Below are 26,082 nucleotides of genomic sequence, written 5' to 3'. Positions count from 1 at the left end.
ATGGCTCCACATCAGAAAGCCAACCTTTTCTTAAGTATACATCTCTAAGTTACTTTAACTAGAATCTTATGCCCCACTTACTGCTAAGCTGCATGAAAAAGTGCTCATATGACTTCTGTCAATATTCTAACAGTAGCCCCCCCTCCCCTCTCCAAGATCACCCCCCAGTCCAACAGATGCACTTTCTTTATACTTTTCTCTATCTCTGGCAATTCCTTCCTTCCCTCCTCAAAGAAATTTAGCCAGCTGCAGAAAGGACCTTAAAATCCATTTTCAACATCATTCCAAATGTTCCTGTCTTCAAAGAGGACACATCTCCAAAAAGCTCTCAACCCTTCAGTCACATACTTTCCAACTTCACCACTTACCTCCTTACTCTCCAAGTTTCAACAGTTAAAAAATACAACTTTACTTGAACCCAACAAACAGTTGTCTGAATGACTTCTAAATCTTATTATTTGTCCGTGCACAGATTCTACTCCATATATTCTACACCTTTTTGGTCTTTGTATGAGTCACTGCCAGTGCTGCATGCACATGATTTTTTTTCTTTTTTTACCCAGGCTATGCTTGTAATGGTCACTTCTGATTCACGCACTACCTACAGTAAACAAATATAAATAAAAAAAAAATAATACAATAAAAATATATAACTGCATCTCTAACATTTACACCATCACACCAACTCCAAGACTGTGCATCTTCTCACATATACAGAATGAGGTATCAGACCCATGATCCTTCCCTACCCACAACTTAGCAATGGCCAGGAAGTCAGTGGAGTCACTCTGCCATATATTCTAGGACAAACACTTTTACAGAGATTCCTACATTTCTTATTCAGATATCTTTTAACCACATTCCCTTTGTTCCCTAGAATTTGTTATATTCAATTAATGGTGCATCCTGAGCACTTTCAGCCAAATGGGTTTCTGAATTAAATCAGTATGTCTCTTAGATGTATGTTTCATGTTGGGTACTGTCTGTGTTGCAGGTTTATGAGGTTGCATTGTCATGGATTAAATGCATTTGCCAAAACTATTGTCATGTACTAAATATTTATTTTACATTTTTGTATTACTCTCTCTATAATGCCTTCAAAGCATGGGGTGTGCCAGAAAAGGATCCTGTGACCAGTGTACTTTCAATGCTATCTGGTCACAAATCAGACAGCACTTGGATGTAAATTATTTAAAGCACATTACAAAAAACATCAGCACCCAGCAGCAGCTATATAAGGTACCAGACTTCATTTAACCATTTTTATAATCCTGCTTCAAATGTCCTGCAGCCACTGCTTGGTTCACAGATGTTTTCCATTTTCATACCTTTTATTGCACAGTGCTATTTCCCAGTATCTGCTTCTCCTGAAGAGCTGCCATAGCAAGTCTCAGATGCTCTCGCAAGTGATCAATTTCCCTTTCAGATCGTGTTTTCAAATGTGTGAGTTCCTCATAGACATCTTTGTACTTCTCACTTGCAAATTGTTTATCCTGGAGGTAAAGAAAGCACCATTACCAACCTGATAAGACTATATGTTTCGCTTTTCTTAAATGAAAACTGTGCCAGGTACAACTCAGAGCATTTTTTAAGCAAAGTCTTGTTGAATGAACAAGCACTGGAAAAAAATATACATTTAATTAGTACATTTCACATATAAAATGCCCCCCCCCCCAAAAAAAACAGCAAAAATACATTTAATTAGTACATTTCACATATAAAATGCCCCCCCCAAAAAAAACAGCAAAAATGCAACAATCACCTACAGACTGCATGTCCCCCCCCCCCAAAAAAAGAAAAACAGCAAAAATGCAACAATCACCTACAGAATGCATGTTCTCCTAAAAACCTATGGTCTCCCCTAAAAAGAGGCCACTAGCCTACTTAGACTAATCTGTTCAACAAAGGACAAACAAGTAAAATAAAAATAAATAAATAAACAAAAACAAACCAAACAAACGGACACTATCACTGCTGCTTTATAAAGTTAGGTCAGAGTTTCAGAAATGGATTTTTGGTAAATAGATTTGTTTTGCATTGATCCCCTGCACATTTTATATCTTTATTAATGATCACTAACACATCCTTAACTTCCAAACTTAACTTGTGTATAACACAGTTTTTGTGATTTGAGTAAATCGTATTAACAAAGTAATGTGATTTTTTCACAACAAAGCAATCTCAGCTCTTTCCCAATCTGATGTCAGAATGACTTGGCAGTACAATATTATACTGCTGGATCTGCTGGCTAAATGATCACAAAGATATTGGTGCTTTACAGCAACTGCTTCAGGTTCAAATCTTTCAAATCTATCCCCACAAGTGAATCCCACTTGTGTGTTACGGTATGTAGCTCACAGAGACTCTGTGGACTGGGGTGCCATGGTCACACTAGCCAGATATAGTATTATCAGTTCTGTACCATCTTCCCAAAAGCCAGAAAATGTCAGATGTTGTATTAAAGGTATCATATGCAAGAGTGCAGCTGGTCAAGTTTGATAGACAAGCACAACTACTTTGTGCTTTAAAGACATAACACTACAGGAAGTGATCCCCTCACACAAGTATTCACTGAAAAGTAATCAATACAAAAAATGTTTGGATGTGTGCAGATCCTCCAAATGCATTAAGAAAATGAATGCAACTTTTCAGGGGTCACTTTGAATCCTGGAGTCGTTAATTATCAGTAAAATCACAAACCTATCATAACTGTAGGCAAATCCCCAAAACAGCATTTTTTGCAGGGGCAAGTCCTCATACAGCCCCTGTGTGGAGGGCTTCTCTTTCCATATCTCTGTTTTTTAAATATGCAAACTCCACAATCACAAAACCAAGGAGAAAAGAGATGCATCCTGCAATGGGTGAAGATCACTTCTTGCCTGTATTATAATCTTGCAGTATTTGACATAACAATAAAATGAAACAATCGGGGAATTTTCACTTCAGGAAATCTGAATCTGACAGTGTTTTACATACCTCTCAACTGTACAGATTTTTGCAGAATGCCCAGATTTTTGCCTCATATTTTTGATTTGTTCCTCATAACATTTGTGATTTTCTTGATTTTTGTGGCAAACCAGTGAAGAATGAATTCACAAAATAACGAAAGTATTTTGAGTTTTAGACTTCTTATCCTTCAGAAAATGCAGGGTGGCACAAGACCTTTTATTCTAACAAATTCCTAAGTTTATAAGAGCAATATTTAAAATCTGTCCCTATTTTATAGGCTTTGCCCCCCAATTATTTTTGTCTTTTTCCAGATTTTTTGTGCTAAGATGGTGAGAGCTATAAACTTACATTCCGTGAGACTGTTTTTGTCCACAGGTAGATTTGTCATAGTACTTCTATAGTACCCAAAACATAGGTGCATAAACAAAACCATAGCTGAATAACCTATGCTAACCCTTGTTTGGTACGCTGAAATGTTTATTACTTCTTCTACCAGTAACTTCTAGATTTTTTCTACACTTTAACCATTTTCACCTACAAACTTTAAAGGACATTGCTGCCTCACTTGTGTTAGTTTTATGGGACCAACTTATTTGCATTATGATTGGCATTACTACTATTCTTGTAGGGACAACATATTTTAAGTTACAATAACAGTTTTGCTGGATTTATGCTATTGCGTTTTTAGTTTATAGTTGTTTTAATTTTGCCTTTGATTACCACTTGTTTTAATATTTTCTATGGTACTAACATACAATATGGGTAAACTGCTCTATTTACATTTAGAGCATTCAAACACTGTTGCTACTAATCTTAAAAACATGTACATATATACATACATATATATATATATATATATATATATATATATATATAGACACACACACATACCACTTCCCTATTGAAAAAGGGTGCTGCTTGAGACTCTGCATAGATGCTATTCCTTACTGCTGCATTGATACAGTTCTGAGAAACTATATTTAGCATAACAGTAGCTCTTCAAAAATAGTGCAACAGTAAAGCTGCACACCCACCACACCCCAGTAATCAGTGGGGAGTTCAACTTCCTTATGTGTATGCAATTTACTAGGAAATTAATTAAATGTGTTTCTTATAAAATTGTGAAAATGCTGCTTTTACTTTCTGAAACCATCATGCCACTGGATTAATTTATTTACACTGAAGAAGCAGTAAAAACAATGTTTTTTGACTACTATGTTTTCTTACTGAGATTTTCATTTTAATGAACACAGTTGCTATCATTTCTCCCTGAGAAACAACTGTTCATACAAATTTAACATTTCAAGATAAACAGTTTACTGCACAGCACTTCAGAGAATACTAGGTAAAGGTATGCCCCAAGGCCATGGCACAAATGTCCAAGAAAAAGGCTTTCCAGAAGAAAGCACTGGAAGAAGATTTAACACTAGTACAGTAACCTCTGACCCAAGCATTTTCCAGTGGTTGACAAAGGAAAACGCAGTCAATAATCCTGAAACCTGCTTTACTTGGGAACTGCTGGCCCTTTCTCTTTCACTTCAGGGAGGGAAAACACCACTTTCATCTTTCTATACTTGTGCACCTGCTTCAGGTAAACCTGAGCTGACAGTGTACACATACAAGATTTGAAGGACTCTTCCTCCCATCGCAGAAAATGGGGAGATGAGCAAATTGTTCAGGAACAGTTCAGAAACCGCTTTTGGGAGGTAATGTGAATTAGGCACATGGGATAAAGTACAGTTTTGTACCTACCATAAATGTAGATGTCCGAGAGGTATGCATCTGCAGTCCTAACAAATGGGTTGTCCTGGCCTCAGACAGCCCTTCGGTCGGCCGGATTCCAAAGTCTGGGTCTGGCCTCGGCTGATGTCGCACTTCACCCGACGTCATAGCTGCAGTTCAGCGGGTATAAAAGCATCAGCCGACGCCATTTTCCTCAGTGTTTCTTGCCCCAGATGCCAGGTGCCCTCTAGGAAGGCTAAATTTGGATAAATGCAAATGTTTCCAAACAATAGAGAGCAAATAGAAATAAACATGTATATACATATATACAAACAAATACACCATAATAGATTCCCCCAGCTAGCTACAAGATGGGCAAATACCCTAGGAGTACCACAGAGGGGAAGGAGGGTGGGTAATCCTGACTGCAGATGCATACCTCTCGGACATCTACATTTATGGTAGGTACAAAACTGTACTATGTCCTTCAAGGATGCATCTGCAGTCCTAACAAATGGGTAGAATACCATAGCCAAACTGGGCGAGGAGGCACTAAGGAGGCACTAAGAGTTTATGGTGTAGTTAAGATCCCTTGCAAAACAGCAGTGGCAAAACCTGCTCGGGATCTGGAGTATAAAGGTAGATTATAATGCTTGGCAAATGTATGCACGGAGCTCCAAGTAGCAGCCTCTAAAATGTCTTTGGTAGTCACTCCTCGTAAGAAAGCTGTAGTAGTGGCTGTAGCCCTTGTGGAGTGAGGTCTGATGTTTTCTGGAGTTGCCTTTCCATGAAAAGAGTAACAAAATCTAATGCAATTTCCTATCCATTTTGAGATTGTTTGTTTTGAAATTGCTTTTCCTTCCATTCCTGTTGCATATGCTACCAGAAGCTGGTCAGTTTTCTATTGTTCTTGGTTCTGTCCAGGTAGTAGCGCAATTGTCTGTGTACATCCAAGGTATGCAGCAATCTTTCCCCTGTTCTGTGGGTTGGGGAAGAAAGTTGGTAGGTGTATTGCTTGATTTAATGATACCCTGGAGACCACCTTTGGCATAAAGGTAGGATTAGTTCTCATGGACACTCTATCCTGATGGAAGATAAGGAAGGGCTGTACTGCCATTAATGCCTGTAATTCAGAAACCCTTCTAGCTGAAGTGATTGCAAGCAGGAATGCAGTCTTCCAAGATAAGTACTATAATTCTGCTGTTGCTGCTGGTTCAAAAGGGGGAAGTGTCAACTTTTCTAACACAAAGTTCAAGTCCCATGTAGGCAATGTAGGTTTCCTTGGTGGCTTTACATTTTTAATTCCTCTGAGAAACTGTCTGAGTAGAGGCTGAGAAAAGACTGGAGGATCCATGTTGTATTCTGCTGAAATTGCTGATGCATGAATCTTTATGGAGGAGTAGGAGAGACCATTGTGGAAAAGCTCTGCTAAGTATTCCAGGATGTTAGCTATGTTTGCCAATGATGCATCCACTCATTTTGTTGCACTCCAAATGAGATATCTTTTCCATTTTGCTGTATAAGTTTTCCTTGTTGAGGGTCTGCGAGCCTCCAAGATAATGTCTTTAACCCTTTGAGATAAATCTGGGTTATTTTTCCTTATGTAATGTTCCAAGCAGCTAGCTGCAGTGTTTTCAAGTTTGGATGCAGGATTTTGAAGTTGTTCTGTGTTAGCAGTAGAGGTAGTAAGGGTAGAGGCCATGCGGGTTCCCGGGACATACTCCTCAGTAGCGGGTACCAATGCTGCCTTGGCCAATCTGGAGCTATCAAGATGATCCTCGGGTGATCTTCCTTGATCTTCAGTAGCACTTTGTGCATCAAAGGGAGAGGTGGGAATGCATATGCTGTCAGGTTTTCCCAACTGAAGGATAGGGAGTCCACCTTCCAAGCAAGTGGGTGGTATGTCCTTGTGCAGAATTTTTTCAATTGGTGGTTGTGTGGGGATGCGAACAGGTCTATTTCTGGCAGTCCCCATTTCCTTGTGATGGTTTTGAAGATGTCTGGATGCAGCATCCATTTGTGGGCATCCGTGGTGGTTCTGCTTAAGATGTCTGCTAGTATATTTTCTTTTCCTGGCACAAATATGGCTTGGAGCTGAATGTTGAGGCTCAGGGCCACATTCCAGAGGTCCATTGCCATCCGGCATAGAGGATATGAATGTGTGCCTCCCTGTTTGTTGATATACCACATGACTGTGGTGTTGTCCATCCTTATCAACAAATGACCCTGTTGAAGAAATGGTCTGAATGTCTGAATTGCCTGTTTTACTGCCAGCATCTCTTTTTGATTAATGTGTAGGTTCATCTGGTCTTGAGTCCATAAGCCTTGTATGCACTTGTCCACCATGTGTGCCCCCCAACCGAGGTCTGAGGTGTCCGTGGTGATAGTCTGGCTTGGGTGAGGCCTGTGGAAGGGCAGTCCTTTGTTCAATTGACAGGCCTGGGCCCACCACTGGAATTCTTGCTTCAGGCATGGAATTATTGGAATTTGGGTTTCTAGGCTGTGCTTGTGCTGAGACCATAAATTCCTCAGGTACCATTGCAACTTTCTCATATGTAGCCTGGCATGTGGGATTAATATTATGCAGGATGCCATGTAACCCAGGGCTTGCAGGATTTTCCTTGCTGTAAGCTGGTTCTGCGTTGTTAGTGCCATGAAATAGAGTGGTAGCTGCTTCTGTTTTTCTGCTGTGAGGAATGCCATCTGGTTTGATGTGTCCAGTTCTGCACCCAGGAAGGTTATCCTTTGGGATGGTATCAGCCTTGACTTTTTTGTGTTGACTGTGTATCCCAGGGCTTGCAGCAGGTGAATAACCTTTTTCAAATCTTTTGTTAATTTGTCTTTGCTGTCCGCTTGTAACAGGCAGTCGTCCAGGTATGGATAAATTTGAATTCCCTGAAGCCTGCAATGAGCAATTACTGATGCCAGGCATTTTGTAAATACTCTGGGCGCAGTAGATAAGCCAAAAGGCAATGCTGAGAATTGATAATGCTCTGATCCTGCAAGAAATCTGAGGTATCTTCTGCAATTTGGTCGTATGGGGACGTGCAGGTATGCCTCCTTGAGATCCAGAGTCACCAGCCAAGACGCCTTGCCCAGCATGGGAAGAAGTTGCTGTAGGGTCAGCATTATGAATTTTGGAACAATGAGATATGTGTTTAGAGCGGACAGGTCGAGGATAGGTCTCCATTGGTTTTCCTTTCTTGGTACTAGGAAAAGCCTTGAATAAAATCCTTGTCCTTGTTGCATAGCCGGTACCTTTTCTATAGCTCTCATCCTTAGTAAGTGGTCTATTTGCTGTAGAGCGTTTGTCCTTTGGTTTGGAGGTAGGTTTGGCATTCCTCTCTTCCTTGGAAGAGTATGGAAGTGAAACCTGTAGCCTTTGTCTATTGTCTGTAAAATCCATTTGTCTCCTGTAATGTAATGCCAATTTACTGAAAATAAGGCTAATTTTCCGCCTAAGGGTGCTGCCAGTTGTTCCCTGGTAGGCGGTTTCAGAGCCAAGTCACTGTGATTGTCCTGTAGAAGTGGTAGTGGCTGGATCTGTGGCAGTAGTTCTCTGGCTGTTAGGCTGCCACTGGCGTCCCCTGTAGGCACCTCTGGATTGACCTCTGCCTCTAGGGTGTCTATTTCTGCTTCTCTGTGCTCTGGTGGTGTCTGGAAAGGACCAATTCTTGGAAGGCCAGTTCCTACTAAACCTCGGAGGCTGGACCTGTAAGAAATCCTTGACTGTCTGGACATATTTAGCTTTTTCTTCCACCTTCTTCAACACTTGCTGTGCAGGGGAACCAAACAAACTGTGCTTTTCCATGGGAGCATCTAGAAGCTTTGACTTTACATGGTCTGGTAAGGATTGCTCTTTTAACCATGCATGCCTTCTGATCACTGTACCAGTCATAGCTGATCTAAAGGAAGCCTCCAGTGCATCATAGCCACATTTTAATGAATGATTACTGACCTGCTGAGTGTTATGCACCAAATCCTGAAGGGACTTATGGTCTAAAGGTTCAGGCGAGGACAGTTTTTTAGTGAGCTGATCTAACAGAAATTCCTGATACTGAATCATGTGGAATTGACAGTTTAAGGCCCTAGCCGAAAGAGTAGCAGAAGTATAAACTTTTTTACCCCATCTCTCCAATGCCCTAGATTCTCTTTCAGAGGGGAGGGGTTTTTTGGTAGAAGCAGCCGCTACAGCTTTGGGGCCCTGTGATATAGTTTCAGGGTCTGCAATAGGAGCCTTGTATAAATGATAATGTGTGTCCGGAACCCTGTAGTATCTGTCGGGCTTAGCAGGGGCCGGAGGCAGTGAGTCAGGGGTAGTACAAGCATCATTAAATGCATCATCCACAACTGTAAGTACTGGAGGAATAGCTAAAGGCCTATGCTGTGGTAAATGTAAAAAGGTCCTAAGCCTTTTCCTAGAGTCTGAAAAATCCTGGCCCTGCCATTGAAATTGTTCCCTCATAGCATGCAAGGTTTCCCCAAAAGAAAATTCCTCAGGAGGAGAGGCAGAAGGTATGGAATCCTCTGCATCAGAGTCCTCATATGGAGAGTAAGGGCCCTCTGGGGGATTTGTGTTTTCTGAGTCATCAGAGGAATAATCTGAAGAAACTGGCTCAGGGGGCTCTGCTCTAAGCCTCTTCTCTGGAGGTGGGTGAGAGGCCCTGTCAGGGAGAGACTGGGTTCCCCTGATCAAAGAAATTAGATCCTCTGCTAGACTAAGCATTTGAGTACTAGAGCTAGGCCTGTGAGAGGGGGCTTTAGCAGGCACGGCCTTAGAAGATTTAGCTGCTTTAGCTCTGGCAAAAGCCTTAATTGACATGGATGCAGGGGGCCTAGCAGCTCCACGTGCAGGAGTAGATACATCTAAGGGGATAGTATCTGATAAATCCTGAGAAACTGTAAGAGCAGGTGGATTTTCAGTAGCAGATTCAGCCATGCTGGAAGAGGCCTCGGTAGAAGGAGGCATGCTTTCGGCCGAAGGAAGAACCGCGGATTCGGCTTCGGCCAAAACACAGACACTCGTGGTTGGCTTAACCGCGGTTTCGGCCGAAATCGCGGACCGCGAGTGTCGGTCCTTTTCCTTACACTTTTTAGCTAAATGTGAAGTCGGAGTCTCCGACGGCATGATATAAGCAAAAGCGGAGCCGAAAAACTCCTCTGCAAACTCCGACCGACGTCTAAGTGTTCGTCGGTTGAAGGAAGCACAGGCTAGACAAGCTGCTACGTCGTGGTCTGGGCCTAAACAAGGTAGGCAGTAAGAGTGGAAATCTTTATGAGGTATTTGTTTCCCACAAGTTAAACAGTTATTCACTTTTTCTGACATCAGCTGAGGCAAGAAAGAGTCCCCAACGGGGTACTTAGCTTTTTAGAAGTCTTCAGTAGTAGCAATCTCTGGTTCTGACCGACCGGCACTTGCGAACAGCTTCTGCTTCGGGCGCCGCGCGGCAAGAAAGACTGAGGAAAATGGCGTCGGCTGATGCCTTTATACCCGCTGAACTGCAGCTATGACGTCGGGTGAAGTGCGACATCAGCCGAGGCCAGACCCAGACTTTGGAATCCGGCCGACCGAAGGGCTGCCTGAGGCCAGGACAACCCATTTGTTAGGACTGCAGATGCATCCTTGAAGGACATCCAATTCTTGTAGAAAAAAAATTGGATGCGGCTCCCTATACCTTAGGGCCTACAGCTCTGAGATCATGTCAGCAGTGGTGATGTCTATCAGGAAAACCTATTCAGTGATACAAACTCCAATGCCAACAAGCCAGGAATCTTGAACCAGGGCCATGCCAACTTGTCAAGCTTGAAATTTAACTACAATTAAGCAGAGGGGTACTTCAAAGAAGGGTATGATTCAATGTGTCTTTAAGGAACTAACTAACCAATTGGTGGTGTGCAACAATCCTTTCTCACTGTTCATATCGGTCAGATTTTAATCTTCAGTTGGCTATGCTACCTGCATATAAGACTAAGTATCATAATTGGACTCACTGTATACACTGTCACTACCTGCTACTACTGTAAGAACTGTCTTCTAGACGCATTGTTATACAAGATTATTGGGTCTTGTCTCTGTTCTAGTCTTTTTACCGTTATGAATGTCTGTTGCTATTTTTTTTTTGTTAGTAGATTTTTTTTCTACTAACAAAATAGTTTAATAACATGGAGCTTTTCTCCCCGGGCCTCCACTGAAAAAGGGTTTTATGCCCAGTCAGACTCTCCTGGTAAACAAATTAAATTGAGAACCTCTTCCACTTGGTAGACTACGTTTACCTGTTAGAAGGCTTCATTTGAATTTTAATTGCTTCTGACCCCCCCTTACCTGAAGGTTTAACAGGATCACAGGGTCTACAGCAGCAGTCAGGCACTGAGGTAGAACTGTCATCCCAACAGGGAGGAACCTTTGGCTAGAACCAGACAGTTTTCTGCGCTGTCAGGGATCTGAAACCACATCCTTCTTGATTTACTACAGAATAGATAGAATCAATTTGCTTGTTCCTCCCTAAACTGCATGTTGAAGACTGGACTCAGTGGGACTGCTTACAGGAATTTCTCTTGCTATGGGATGAAAAACATATCTACTATGAACTCCTTTGTGACTTGCTACACCAAGCAGAAGACAGTACTTTCCCAAGTGACAGCTTGTCCTCCAGACTGCCCCACTTCCATAAACTCCAATCCAAATACTGCTTTCTGAATTGGCAACTCCAGAAGAGGGCTGGGGGAGCAGGACAGGGGAGTCGGTCAGTATGTTCACACTTGCTGGTGACGTTAACTAATGAGAGTAATCCAGCTGTCTACGGTCCACTGGCAGATGCAAATCATCTTTCCAAACAGAGAATATGACCTTCTGCCCTATTCCTTGTTTACAACCCACACAATCTACTCGTTGTCAGACAGCGCTGAGTGGCCTTCAATGTGGTTTTCACTCTAAGGTGCTGAATAATAAATGGTTGTTGTGGATCTCTTGCTCTCTCCAAGAAACACCATGACATTTGGACTGTGGCAGAGATAATGTGAGCTTTCCACCCACCAGAGAAGCACCCATTTTCAGAACATCCAAGGGGTTCAGCTTCCCTCTTAGAGATTTGTGGGAATGTACGCTTCAAGGCCCAGCAACATTGTTGTGGAATCGACAACAAATTCACAGTGAGTAGCAGTTTTACAATTACAAACACCTTACAGTCCAATGCAATCCCCATATCCTCAGATGTGGGGGGGAAAAAGATACCCATGAATAGTGTGGTAGCTACTGAGCTGAAATGATGCTGGAGTGCCCAAGAATGCTTCACTGTCTTCTCACACAGGCTGCCAGTGTCACACACTGCAAGACTTTCTGTGCTTCATCTGGGTGCAGGAACAGGTCATGGTAGGAATCACTTAATGGGATCAGTGAAGACTTCTAATCTATTGTAACTTCCAGGGACTGCAACCACTGGAACACCATTCCAGGGTTGCTACAAAAAGATAGTTTTCCAGGTAGAGGTAAACATACAGAGATCCTTTTTCTGCAAATTATCAGCCAAGGTAGCCCACACATAGATAAACACCCTGGTTACAGAAGGACTAAATATTGGCACATTATATTAGAAGTGATGTCAACCCAGACTAAATTCAAGGAATTTTCTATGCAGACCACAGACAACAATGTGACAGAGGGTGTCCATCATGTCTAAAGATACCATCCATGTAGTCTGCTGCAGCAGGGGGTGACCCCTGTAGAATCACTAGCCAGAACCTGACGTACTGCATGAGCTGAAAATATATCTGAATATTTTTTCCATTTATTGGGCTTGAAAATTATTATTGTTACAAGCAAAAAAAAATAATAATCAAAATGATGTGAGTACATTCTTAAGTCTAGGAATATTAGTAATAAGTTAATTGGACAGAGAGAAAAGAGAGTTAAGCTACCATGGACATATAACAGAGAAGTCTAGAAAAGATCAATGTAATGCAACAAAATAAAGTTGTCTTGTAAAGGTCTATAAGCTGCCCTTGGTTTGGACATGACCAAAATACAGTAACTTTTTCAGTGCAAACAGGTTTCAGTATAAAACTGAACAAGGCATAACGGAAAAGTTTTTGCGCAAATTCTGAAGTCCAAGCAAAATTATTCCTGTCACTAACGGCGTCCATTGAAACATTACACTAAAAATTACCAAAGTGGAAAAGATAATACTCAAAATAGTGTTGATGAAAGTCTTTCTTCCTCAAGAGAAACATGAGTTGGACAGGATAACAAGAAAAATGCTTCATGCCTATCAAACGATATATAAAAATCAGTGCATACCAAGATTATGTTTTCTTCATTGTGAAGGAGGTGTGTGCCTCCTTAAAACGGATTATATGCCTAGCTCTGCAGTCGTGAGACTGCATACATATCTACTGACCTTCCCAAATCCAATCATAGTGAATGTTTAAAAACATGAGGAGAAGAAATCCAGGATGACTTCTCTGCTTAGTTTGGGGAGAAGCATTTTGATGTCAAACAGGAATGGAAATTAAACCAGTACACAAAAATCAGACAACAAATGAATGTGTCAAAAAAACAAAAGAAAAATATTTATTTATTTACTTTATTTTACATTTGTTGACTGGGCTAGTCCAACTGGATACATGTTCATTTTCAGTGGAGGCCTGGGGAGAAAAGCTCCACATTTCAGAATAAAATCACAATAACATAAGTACATTACTAAGATTTAACAAATTTTACTAGTAAATACATTTTAGCTAAGAGTATACTAGAAAATACATTTTAGCTTAAGAGTAAGGAAAAAGTCTTCTAAGCTAACATATCATGTATGGATATACATACAACAAAAATATAAGGTAAGTAAAATTGAGCACTATTTGAACTTTAAGAAGGTTTTACAAACAATGGTGTTAGTAGAAAAAAGAATAACTAGTTTGTGTGAGTGAGAAGAATTGGGTCAGGAGACAGTGGAGGACGTTAGTCTGGGTTTGCACAGGGGCATAGCCAGTGCGATTTAAGGTATGGTTTGAGCTTGGATTTAAATAGGGTAGTAGAAGGTAGGGAGGTTAGATCAGTAGGGAGGGAGATAAAAAAACAGATGAGAAGGCAAGAAATATGGAAAAAGTATAAATATTGCGACAAGTACAGAGACCTCCTGGTATAACCTCATGTCAATCAGGATTAACCAGAGAGGTGAACGGAAACCAGAAGATGAAAAGTTACTAAAGACATCCCAGGGTAGTGTACGTCATGCAGATTGGTATACAAAGTCCACTGAACATGTGGGAGAAACAGACAAATGCAGGTTCTGTAAAAAAAGAAATGAAAACAAGTCATTCATCTTGTTTCTTGGTGTGATATACTCATAGCAGAGGACCTGTATTCTGAAAGGCATAGTAATGTAGCAAGACTGTTGCACTGGAGATTGTGAAAACACTACAATATTGAAGTAGTTGAGAAGCACTCGAAACATGAACCACAAGGCATTGCAGAGAATGATGAAGTTTATATCACATGGGATCATCCATTACCAACAGTTCAAAAAATAGATGCAATAAAAACAGATATTGTCATTCAGGAAAAAAGACAAAAGTAGCATTGATCATATTATACCGAGTGATTACAGTATCTTACATACAGCCAGTCATAAAATAGCAGGATTTCCAGGTATAAGCAAGAGCAATATGGAAGAAAGTACACAGACAGCTCCAATAGTAGTAGAAGCGACATGTCTAATAGAAAGGAAATTATAGTCTTACTTAGGTATGCTACCAACAGATGTGACTCCATATGAGTTACAGGAGGAGTCAATTCTAAGCACATTGTGGGTGCTGTAAAGATCACTTTTAGCTAACATCAAAAAATGAAACAATATTATTTTTGTGAACTTTAATTATACCTCGACTTAGGAATGGGGTCCATTCCCATCATGTTATTAGAAACACTAAAGACCTAGAGAAATTAAACCAAAAATAGCTCTATATCTAGATCATTTCCTAAGGTTATTCACTTGGACTCCTGTCACTGTGAGGAAATACCTCAGGATTATCATGGTCTTTTGGCATCTATGATTCTCAAATATTAAAAGCACTACACCCTCACAAACTCCCCCTGAGTACCTGGTATCCCATTGGACCTTTTTTTCAATTATGAAGGAATTCCCAATACTATTCTAGCATGTCCAAAGGTCAGTTGTCCATCTCCTCTCTGGTCCAGCTGGTGAATCTGGGAATCTTGAGGCAATGTTACAACTGCCTCATGTACACAGACAACCCTCTCCTCCTCCCAACAAATTCCAACACGTGACAGATGCAACCATATTAGCCATACTGGAGGCTAAGCTCTCTCAACTCAGCACTGGCGAAACCAGTCAGGAGGAGAAGGAAACCACACTCACTACAATTCCAGTCTCGCATAGACCTACCACGACAGCAAACCAAACACATAAACACACAAAAACATACTCGGAGGCTCTAAATAAAAATCTGCCTAAGCAGCAGAGACCTCCAAAGCAGACACCCAAGCAACCGCTACCCCAAAACAAAACACGTGCAACACATAGCTCACAAAGCCAGTGTGCCGAACATTCACACCCCTTAAGGCTAAACAACACACCTGATACACTTGTAATAGGTGATTCTATCGTCAAGCACAATGACGTCCCGCTCACCAGGCTGAACAAGGACAAGGTCATGTGAGCTGCCTGTCGGGCGCTAGGATCTGCCACATAACACAAGCACTCAGGTCACTCCAAGGCAGGTACAAATATGACTCAGTCATTGTCCATGCTGGTGTGAATGACATGAGACGTACCTCTCCTGACTACATGAAAAGAGACATAGAGGAGCTCTCTGAGCATGTAGCCCAGGCCGGAATGACCCTGACCTTGAGTAGCATCTTACCCTCACCAAGAATGATGCCACAATATGAAGACAAGATGATCAATTTCAACAATTGACTTAAGTATTGGTTTCATTCAAAGGGGATCCAATGCCTGTCAGCCTGGGATGACATGCTCGACAAGCCAGGATGCTTCGCTAGGGACGGCTTGCACCTGTCACCCCTGGATTTTCGGATATTGGCAAAGGCTCTTGCTACCCCCATAGTGCCTTTTTTAGGCAAGGCTCAAAAGACAAACCCACCTCCATAGGTATCACAAGGGATAAGAAACTAAGAGTAATGCTACTCAACGCCAGAAGTCTAAACCTCAAGATGCACGTACCCAAAACTCTCCTTAGCATGGAGAACATCTATATCTGTGCAGTAACAGAAACCTGGTTCAAGGCTCGCGAGAGCACCCCAGCACTACCAGGTTATACCTCATACCATGCTTTTCGGCCCCAAAACTTGGACTGAACCACAAAAGGAGGGGGAGTATCAATATTCGTCAAAGATACCCACACCTCCAGGGTGGTGGCACAGCACGAAGCATCAGAGACTATCCATGTGCAACTAACAGTGGGTAAAACTGCCTTCCAGTTTATAGCCTGCTACAGACCACCCTCCCAAACCCAGGAACCCCACTTGGCCTTCCTGAGAACACTGGAAAATATGAAGGTCTCTCCAAACACCATTATATTGGGCGACTTCAACTACCCAAACATAGACTGGGAGCATTACTCTAGCTCCAACACCCTAGCCCAAAGGTTCCTAGAATTTATAAACTCAAATGCTATGGAACAACTTGTTACCACTCCCACAAGAGGGGAAAACATACTGGACCTGATCATCACCAACATGGGGACTCTATGCTCCAGACCAGAAGTGTATCCCTCACTGGTAAGATCAGACCATAAACTAATCTCAGTGGATATTCACATCCCGACCCCACCCCTGCCCTGAAAACCACAGTGAAAAACTTCTCTAAAGCAAATTTCACACTCCTCAAAACCGAGGTGGAATCCTTCAAAGCCCCCGGGCCTGTGGAAAATACGGCCCAGACCGCAGAATCCTTTATAAACGCATTCTATGAACACCTTCAGGAATGCATGGATCATGCAATCCCAAATAAAACCAAGACCCAATCCTCCAAAGGCAGATGTCCTGTCTGGTGGACCCCAGCCATAAACAAACTATACAATAGAAGGAGGAAGCTACTACATGATAGAGCAAAATCCCAAAAAGGGAAGGTATCTCTTATCAGTATTAGCAAAAAACTACGGGCACTCATAAAATCGTCTAAGGCCAGCTTCGAGAGAAAAATTGCACAGGACACTAAGGATAATCACAAGGCTTTCTTTAGTTATGTTAAGAACCTGGGTGGGAATTCCCAGATATGCTCAGAATTAGTCCAAAATGACAAAAAATACACCGAACCCACAGACATTGCCAACATCTTAGCTGACAGGTTCAGCGCAAACTTCTCCCCCCCTCCCCACCAAAAGGGCAAATATCTATCCCAGCAGAGTGCTGCCCACTGACATCTCAGATGCTTAGGTAAGAGTTGCCCTCTCCAAAGCAAAAAACACAGCATCAATGGGACCAGACGGTGTCCCGGGCTGCATCCTACATGAACTCCAAGAAGAGCTAAACCCAAACATAAAACTACTGCTCAATCTCATCCTTACTACAGGATATGTACCCAAAAACTGTCATACAGCAACAGTGGTCCCTCTCCACAAAGGTGGTGCCTCAACGGATCCTGGAAACTATCGCCTCATAAGCCTGACTAGCTTGGTCTGCAAAGCTATGGAAAGGATCATCATGGACCTCATAAATAAAGATATTGGGGACCTACAGACACTGGATCCTACCCAGTTTGGCTTTGTTAAGGGCAGATCCTCCCTCTTAAACCTGGTTAATTTCTTTGAAACAGTCACCAAGGCCATTGACGAGGGGAAGGTGGTCCACACAGCCTACCGGGACCTCACAAAAGCCTTTGATACAATACCCCACTCTGGCATTATAGATAAGCCCACCAGCTTAAATATAAACTCCTATGTCACTAGATGGGTGGCAAACTGGCTCAAGGACAGAACCCACATGGTTAGAATTGCTGGAGCCATGTCAGACTCCAAACCAGTTACAAGTGGTGTCCCACAAGGCTCAGTCCTGGGACCTCTCTTGTTCAGTATATATTTCTCGGAGGTACAGGCCAACACGGAAGGACTGTGGCTGACCAAGTTCGTAGATGACTGCAAACTGGGTGCCATAATCGACTCTCCAGCCGACACAAGCATCCTCCAAAAGGGTCTCATAGAAACAGACAACTGGTGCCAGAGCCACGGCCTCAAGCTAAACGCCAAAAAGTGTATAGTCATCCCCTTTGGTAAAAACAAAGTGCCCACAAATTACCACATAGGTGGTAATCCATTAAGTACAGAAGAAGCAATTAGGGACCTGGGGACCCAAGTTGATAGCAATCTCTCATTTGACAACCACGTGGCCAAAGTGGTTAGAAAAACATTTTATATAGCCCACCTAATCATGAAGGGATTCACATCTAGATCAGGGGAGGTCATTGTGCCTCTTTACTCATCCCTCATCAGGCCCATAATTGAGTACAATGCCCCTTTTGGGATGTACCTTACCAGACACCTGCAGCAACTGGGAAGACCCCAAAAGTACCTCACCAAGAGGATCAAAGGGCTCAAACAGATGCCATATGCTGCCCGGTTAAAGAAAGTCCAGCTCTACTCAGAGGCGATCTGTGCCTGACATATAAAGCCATGTCCAACCCGGAATTAATGGACATGCTGCACCTCAGAAAATCCAAATCCCATCGAGCTATGCGCTCGAGAGACTTGAACCTCAACACTGAAATAAATAGGACATGCTGGAGGGACAGATTCATAACCCAGAGGCTCCCTTCACTCTGGAATAAAATCCCAGTCCAGGTTAGGCAGAGTCCCTCATTGACTCTCTTCAAGAGGAATCTTGATGAGTGGATGGGAGATCGTAGGTTTACCCCGGGTATCACTCCTGTGTCACTGGTAGACAGAGGCACAGTATACTAACCTTGAAAAAGGGCATAGCAAAATTAATTTAAAATGGGTGGCGAAAGCCAAACACACTCTGGCTAGGCTTATAAATGCCCTAGGGAAGATAGCCTAGTATGAACCTATGAACCTATGATACCCCTGGCAAAACTCCACATTAGAAAGATACAGTGACATCTGAAGTTTCTTAGGCCCCAGCACAAACATCCTTTGTCTTTTCAAATTCCAGTGGTAGGGTTTGTCAAAACAGAAATCACTTGGTGGAGGCAGCAAACTTCCATAAATCCAGGTCTCTCCTCCAAAGCAGTCAGTCATTATGTACACCTCAGTCTTTGCTTGAGGATCATTGCCAGGAGGGATACAAGTGCAAGATGTATGCAGTACCAATGACTGAGATGCAAGCATATAAACATAAAAGAGACACTTGCTCTGATAAAGGCATCACATTCTCTAAATTATCTTTGGTCCCTGAGACCTCTTCAGGTTGTTGCAAACAATATCACAGTCATATGTTAGATCAACAAGCAAGGGGGAACAACAGTGTACCCTCTTTGAAGACTAGCTATATGTTAGCTTGGGATATAGCGTCACAAAACAGTCTCACTCTACAGGCATTGTACACCATCAGAGCAAATTTGTGGGCATTTGATCCATCTGTGGGAGTTCTTCAAGTCACCTATTTTCCTCTTCCCTGAATTATCAGTTGGTAATATTCTGCTCCAGGGGTCCATGGAAGAAGACCTGGAAGCCTGATGCCTTTTCTTTTCCTTGGACAGGAATGTTCCCATATGCTTTTCCACCCTTTCTACTGATATCCAGGGTACTTCTAAAAATTCAGAAGGAATCACCCAATATCTCTGTCCTGGCCCAGGCAGCAGTGGTTCTACCTTCTTTTGAAAATGGCCAGAAGCAGTTACTACAAACGTCGTCACAGACTGGTGCTGTTCATACAAGACCAGGGGTGTTTGATATACCCCGACTCCAATCAACTTCAACTGATTACCTGGATGATAGGGTCTTAATTTCTTTTAGTCACCTGTTTTCTGAGGATGTGCAGAAGGCACTAATGGAGGCAAGAAAGCCTGCTACTAGAAAATCAAATATTAGTACATGGAAAAGGTTACATGGTGCCAACAACATAGCCAGCACCATTCAGAGCTATTGTTTCTCTGGTTTTACAATATTTGTGTGAGTTACTATTCTATGGCCTTTCTTACTTCTCCATCGAGGTTCATTTATTGGCCATTTCAGCATATCTGCCTGTGGATCTTCCACTTTTAATGCATTCTCATGTCAAAAATGTTTTTGAATATGGATTTGCATAACAGGCCTCCAAGAAAATAAATGGCCCCTCCTTCAGATCTTAATTCTGTGTTAAAGAAGATAACACTTATTCCATTTGAACTAGCTAACTGACTTGAGGTTATTTACATGGAAAATAGTTATATCAACTGCTCTGACCTTTATAAGAGGAGTGTCTAATTTGGAAGCTAATATGGTGAGTCAACCCTATCCCATCTTCCACAGAGACAGGATTTCTTTGAAAAATAATCCTTCTTTTATACGTTTAGTGGTATCTGAGTTTACTTTAAGCCAAACTATCTATCTCCCAATTTTCTTTCCTGAAACTAAACATGATGGAGAGAGGCTATTCCATACCTGAGACGTCCACAGACAACTCAACTACTATCATGTCTGAACTTTCAGATCTTCAAATCAATTGTTTTTTATCATGAATGTAAGAAGAATGGACAACCTGTGTCAAAACAGACTATTCAAAAATAGTTGTTTAAGGCTATTCTGTTTTGTTATATACACCACAGCAAAACTGTTCCGGGCAGTGCCAAGGCCCACTGTACCAGGGCCTTGACTTCATCTTTGGTTATCTGAAAAGTGATGAATTCTAGAAGTAGAAATGTGGTCCTCAGTATATACTTTTACAAAACCCTGAAAGTTTGATTTCTTCTCTAGGTCTAGATCAGACTTTGTTAGGACCATCCTCCAGAGGCTCATCGGCCCTTCTTCCACCTCCTAAATGTAGTAAGCTAGGGTAATCAACGAATGTAGCTAAGACTACTGCATCAGTGATCAATATGATATACTTAGTATAGTTGTACAAGTAACCTTAACAGTAGATGTTTGAATGGTCATTGCTGCAGTAGCTGGTGTGTGGGTGTGTGTTGTTTATGCCAGGGTGTGAACATTTACTTTTTGTTGTTTCTAACATTTTCCTTTCAGGGCTCAGCCTCCCTCTCTCTGTTGGCATGAAATTTCTGCAGGGCTTGGCGTCCAAATCCCATCTTTTTATTCATCTCAACTTGAGCTGACTGACAGTTTGGGTGCATGGAAGGTGCCTTGAAGCTTTGAAAGCTGGCTGATTGTTATATCCTTGGCAGGATATAATCCATATAGCTAAGGCTACTGCAGCAATGATCATTCAAGCATCTACTGCTATGGTAAGTTTACTTTCACAGCTGTATTCCTGTCTTTAACCACTTGCAGAAAAGAACAATCCAAGATGTTCCACCAGAACAAAGAGGGTACTGATATTATTTAAGGTTCTTTTTTGGTTCCTACAGTCCCCAGACCAGTCTTAAGACTCAGTGGCCTAAAACTGTTCATAACAAGAACAAAGTTCTACATGGTCCTGGTGTAGTTAATTCTTTCATATCTATGGGAGGAAGACTGGATGTGCTGTTTGAATTTCTAGGATGCCTGCTTATGATTCAGTACAGACAAGGAGCCCAGGAAATTTGTGGACTTTAGAGTGGAAACCAGTCAATTTCAATTCAGTGCCCTTATATGTAGTCTCATCACAACCCCAGGGCATTCACCTAATGCATGCCAGCTGTTATAGCACACCCAAGGCTGGAGGGAAACAAAGTTTTCCTTTATCTAGACCACTGACTTCTAGCTGCCCTTACAAGAGAATCATTGATTCATGCCAATGTTGACTTCTGCAATCTGGTCTTTAAGAATCTCAGTGAACACTGTGAATTGCTATATAACACCATTTGCAATCAGTAATCTTTACCAAGTGCACCTAGAGACTCTGTTCTGTTTAGCCAGCCTTTCCCAATACAGTATTGCCTCTCTGCAATCCAAGGTTCATAGTCTACTGTCCTCTCCCACAGTGAAATCAACATTATGCCTTAAGGTGCTGGGGCTTGTTGTAGCAGCAAGTATCTTTTCAGTTCCCTTTGCAAGATGTCATGTGAGGGTCCTACAGTAGACTGTGAAGGTACATTAGAGACAGAACTCTTACCCCATGGTCACTACTGTCAGGATTTCCTCAAGTGTGATGCAGGCATCAAGACTTGTACCTTCATTTGGATAACCTTTCTCAGGACAGTATATTTACACCTCCCCAGCATGATTGTTACCACAGATATGCCTGTCCTGAGATGGAGAGACATTGTTTGGGGCAAATAGTCCAAGAGACATGTTCACAAATAGTGGCCAAATGTGACAAAGATGAGGGTTGGCTTCCAAATACTGCAGACTAGAAAAAAAAAACCTCCATCAGGGAATGATTGCTTCACTTGAACAATACAGCAGTGCTTTAGTATATCAACATGCATGGTGGAATCCACTTCTACCCATATGTCAGGAGGCTATGAGGCTTTGGAAATAGGCCATGTTGACTTTTGACTTTCTACTAGCAATGCATATCTCTCTCCAAGTCATTTCTCCCATGGAAGGCTTAGCTGATGGTTGCTTATGCCACATGAGTAGTCCCTATTTCATTCAGTGAGGAATGCCATATTTCACTGATGGGCAAGCCCTGCTGTGACTTCTTTGTCTCACTAATAACTACAAATGCATCAACTTTTTCTCTCTAATCTCTCAAGGACAGGCTTCTTGGGATGCTTAAGTTCAGCAGTGGATGGATTTCTTTTACACTTTCCCCTATCCCACTTATTATGAGATTTCTGAAGAAAGTCAAAATGAGCAAGGCAAGAGTGATCTGCAGAATTCCATTTTGGTTCTTATAAAATTATTTTCCTCTGCAGTGGTCTCATCTAGTAAAGAAACCGCACAAGCTAACACCATATTCTCTCATTTGGCAAACTTTATCTGATCCTTCAAGCCGTCAATCTACCTGCATGGTTATTCCAGTTCCCTTGATTGTCAGACTCTGCTTATAGTCCTAGGGTGGTTCAAATTCTCAAATCTACCTAGAAACCTTCAGTTCCTCAAGTATTTCACACATCCTTTGGCATTGATTTTGGCAGTTCTAAGTGCACATCTTTGACCAAAGGCTTTTCTATGAAGGTTAATTTAGCAACAATTTGCAATCATCTTTATTGGCATTTCTAGAGTTCTATACTGCATCTCAAAGGCACCTTATTTCTGAGGCACCCTGTTAAAGAGCCTCCACATTCTTGGGACCTTAATGTTATGCTGGAAAAATTGACCCCCCCCCCCATTTGAACCAGTAGCCAGAGCAGTTTACTTTTTTTTTTAACATGGAAGACCATTTTTTTTCTGGTGCCTGTCATGTGCCAGGAGAGTTTCTGAACGTCAGGCTGTTTCTTCCAACCTACTTATCTCATCTTCCATAAAGACAACATATATTTGCAGACCAACCTACTTTTTGTACTAGAGGTAGTCACCGAAGCAAACCTAAATTAATCCATTAAATCTGGGTGTGCATTTTCCTCAGTATTCAAATCATGGAAAATATCTATTGCAACTTCTTGATGTTCATAGGGAACAATGTTTCAAGTTAGACAGAACAAAAGATCATAAGAAAGATAATTAAATCAAATTATTTTGCCCATACGATATTAGGCCAAAACCTGCCCAGGATCATTTTGCCTAGATGACTATGAGACTATTGTTGTTTGCCCTAATAGTATAACAAACTTTACCAGGTAAAACAAAAGGCATTCGGCAAGGGCTGTGGCTACTTCCTTAGCCTTTATCAAGAACGTGTCAGCAGATGATATTTTCTGCAGTGACTTTGGCTTCTCTGCATACTTTTGCAAGACATTATTAATTAGATGTGATCGCAAAGTCTAAGCTGATGCTCGGGTGTTATCACAAACAATTCCTTGAAGGTAGAAACACCAAAGCGCTAGAATATTGCTTTGCTGTTTGGCCTCTTTGTTCACCACAGTCGGTGGTTTCTTTTGGGTCAGAGTTGTTTGTGATAACATTGGAACGAGAAAGGAGAGTGTTTTTGATGCTGGGGTGTGCCATCATTCAGTGCATCCTGTCTTGATACCACCCAGGAGAAGTTACTGGAGACCCTGTATTAAACTTGAAGTGGATGGATGGGATGATGTAATATACAAAACTTGCATACTTATCAGATTTTCATGATCCACATTGAAATGCACACCCTCCAGCCTTCCCATATCCTCTTGTAAATTGTCCCAAGTAGTGATATATGTCAGCATGTAGTACAGTTAAGCAGGTAAGGTATCTAGGGTCATACTCATTCTAGAGAGAGAGGAGGTGTGATGCATTATGGGAACAATGTGAAGAGTCTAAGGAAAATCCTAAACTTGCTGAGTGACTAGTGTAAGATAGCAATTAGTCCTGTAGTTGAAATAAATGGAAGTGGAGTATGAAGACCTGTTGTTATGAAAATACATAACTTCCATATTGTTCTGATCCTGTAAAGTCACTGTAGCAAGTGGACTGACTACCTTGGCACCAATTTGCCTAGCAACAAACATCTTCACAAGCTTGAGCTGTTCCCCTTGCCCATAGCCCATTGCTCTTAAGTGACACTTCCAGATTGAGAAAAGGACTAATTAACCACCTCATATATTACAAAAGAGAAAAAAATGGCATAAAATCTACACCACCAAAACACACACATAGAAACACAAAACACACACCTACATTCGTGGAGGCTCTCAATAAAAACCTGCCCAAGCAAGAGGGACCTCCAAAGCTGAAACTCATGCAAATTACACCCCCAACACAACCCAAATGACACATAGCACACAATCTCAGTGCACCACTCAACCACAGCCCATAAGGCATAACAACATACCCAACACTCTAATCATAGGTGACTCTATAGTCAGGCACACTGATGTTCCACTCACCAGGCTAAACAAGGAGAAAGTTACTGTCAGCTGCCTGTCGGGTGCCAGGATCTGTCACATAACGCACGCACTCAGGTCACTCCACAACAAGTACAAATATGACTCTGTCATAGTCCATGTTGGTGCGAATGACCTGAGATGTACCTCCCTGGACTACATGAAAAGAGACATGGAGGAGCTCTCCAATCTTGTAGCCCAGGCAGGTATGACCCTAGCCCTCAGTAGCATCCTGCCATCACCCAGAATGATACCACAGTACAAGGACAAAATGATTGACTTCAACAATTGGCTAAGCTTCTGGTGTCATTCTAAGGGGATCCAGTATTTGTCTGCCTGGGATGACATGATCGACAGACCATGATGCTTTGCCAGAGATGGCCTGCACCTGTCGCCTTTGGGATTCTGGATACTGGCTAAGGCTCTTGCCACCCCATATATTGCCTTTTTTAGGCAAGGTTCAAATGACAGATTCACCACCGTAAAAGGTACAAGCAAGCAAAATCTGAGGCTAATGCTACTCAATGCTAGAAGTCTAAATGTCAAAATGCACTCACTCGAGGCACTCCTTAAAATGGAGCATATCAACATCTGTGCAGTGACAGAGACCTGGTTCAAAGCTCCAGAGAGCGCCCCTGCATTACCAGGCTATAATTCATACCACACCTTTCGGCCACCTACCCGGACCGAAGCACTAAAGGTGGAGGCATGTCCATATTCATTAAGGATACCCACACCTCCAGGCTAGTTGCACAGCATAATGCATCCGAGATTATCCAAGTGCAACTAACTCTGGGCAAGACTGCAATCCAAATTGTAGCTTGCTACAGACCCCCCCCCACCATGCCCTAGGATTCCCACTCCTCATTTCTTGATACACTGGAAAATATTAGGGTACAACCCAACACCCTAATAATGGGCACTTTCAACTACCCCACCATTAACTGGGAAAACCACTCGTGTACCAACTCTTTTGCTCAACGTTTTCTGGAATTCATAAATTCCAATGCCTTGGATCAACTTATTCATAACCCCACCAGAGGCAGCAATATCCTAGACCTGGTCATTACCAACATAGGTGACTGGTGTTCCACACCAGAGGTCAATTCCTCGTTGGTCAGATCCGACCACAAGCTAATCACCCTAGACATCCACATCACGCCCCCACCCCCATTAGGGAAACCACCGCAAAAAACTTCTCCAAAGCCAACTTCACATTTCTTAAGACAGAAGTGGCAAACTTCATGACACCTATGCAGATGGACAACAGTGCACTTTATAAGCACTTACATGAGTGCATGTATTGTGCAGTCCCTAACAGAACCAAGATGAAAGTCTGATGAAGCGTTCTTGGAAACACGAAAGCGCTTACTTTATTTTATGAAACAATAAATTATTCAGTTTTTACTTTTTGGGACTGCTTCGATTGTCATGG

The 26,082-nt window shown here is 42.0% G+C and overlaps 1 protein-coding gene across 2 annotated transcripts in view; it reads right to left on the bottom strand.

Moving 5' to 3' along the window:
• Window positions 1-26,082, bottom strand: part of LOC122799515 (TRIO and F-actin binding protein) — a 3,126,988-nt gene that overhangs the window by 4,829 nt on the left and 3,096,077 nt on the right. For both annotated transcript variants that reach the window (XM_044068636.1, XM_044068645.1), the window contains one exon: window positions 1,329-1,493. In XM_044068636.1, the coding sequence (XP_043924571.1) occupies window positions 1,332-1,493 (162 nt within the window). In that variant the 3' untranslated portion in view covers window positions 1,329-1,331. The remainder of the gene's footprint in view (window positions 1-1,328; window positions 1,494-26,082) is intronic.

The sequence above is a fragment of the Protopterus annectens genome, chromosome 1.part0 (genome assembly GCF_019279795.1).
Source record: "Protopterus annectens isolate FY-2018-M chromosome 1.part0, PAN1.0, whole genome shotgun sequence".
Classification (NCBI taxonomy): domain Eukaryota; kingdom Metazoa; phylum Chordata; order Ceratodontiformes; family Protopteridae; genus Protopterus; species Protopterus annectens.
The sequence above is the reverse complement of the archived record's forward strand: the minus strand, read 5'-3'. Positions and strand labels throughout refer to the sequence as shown.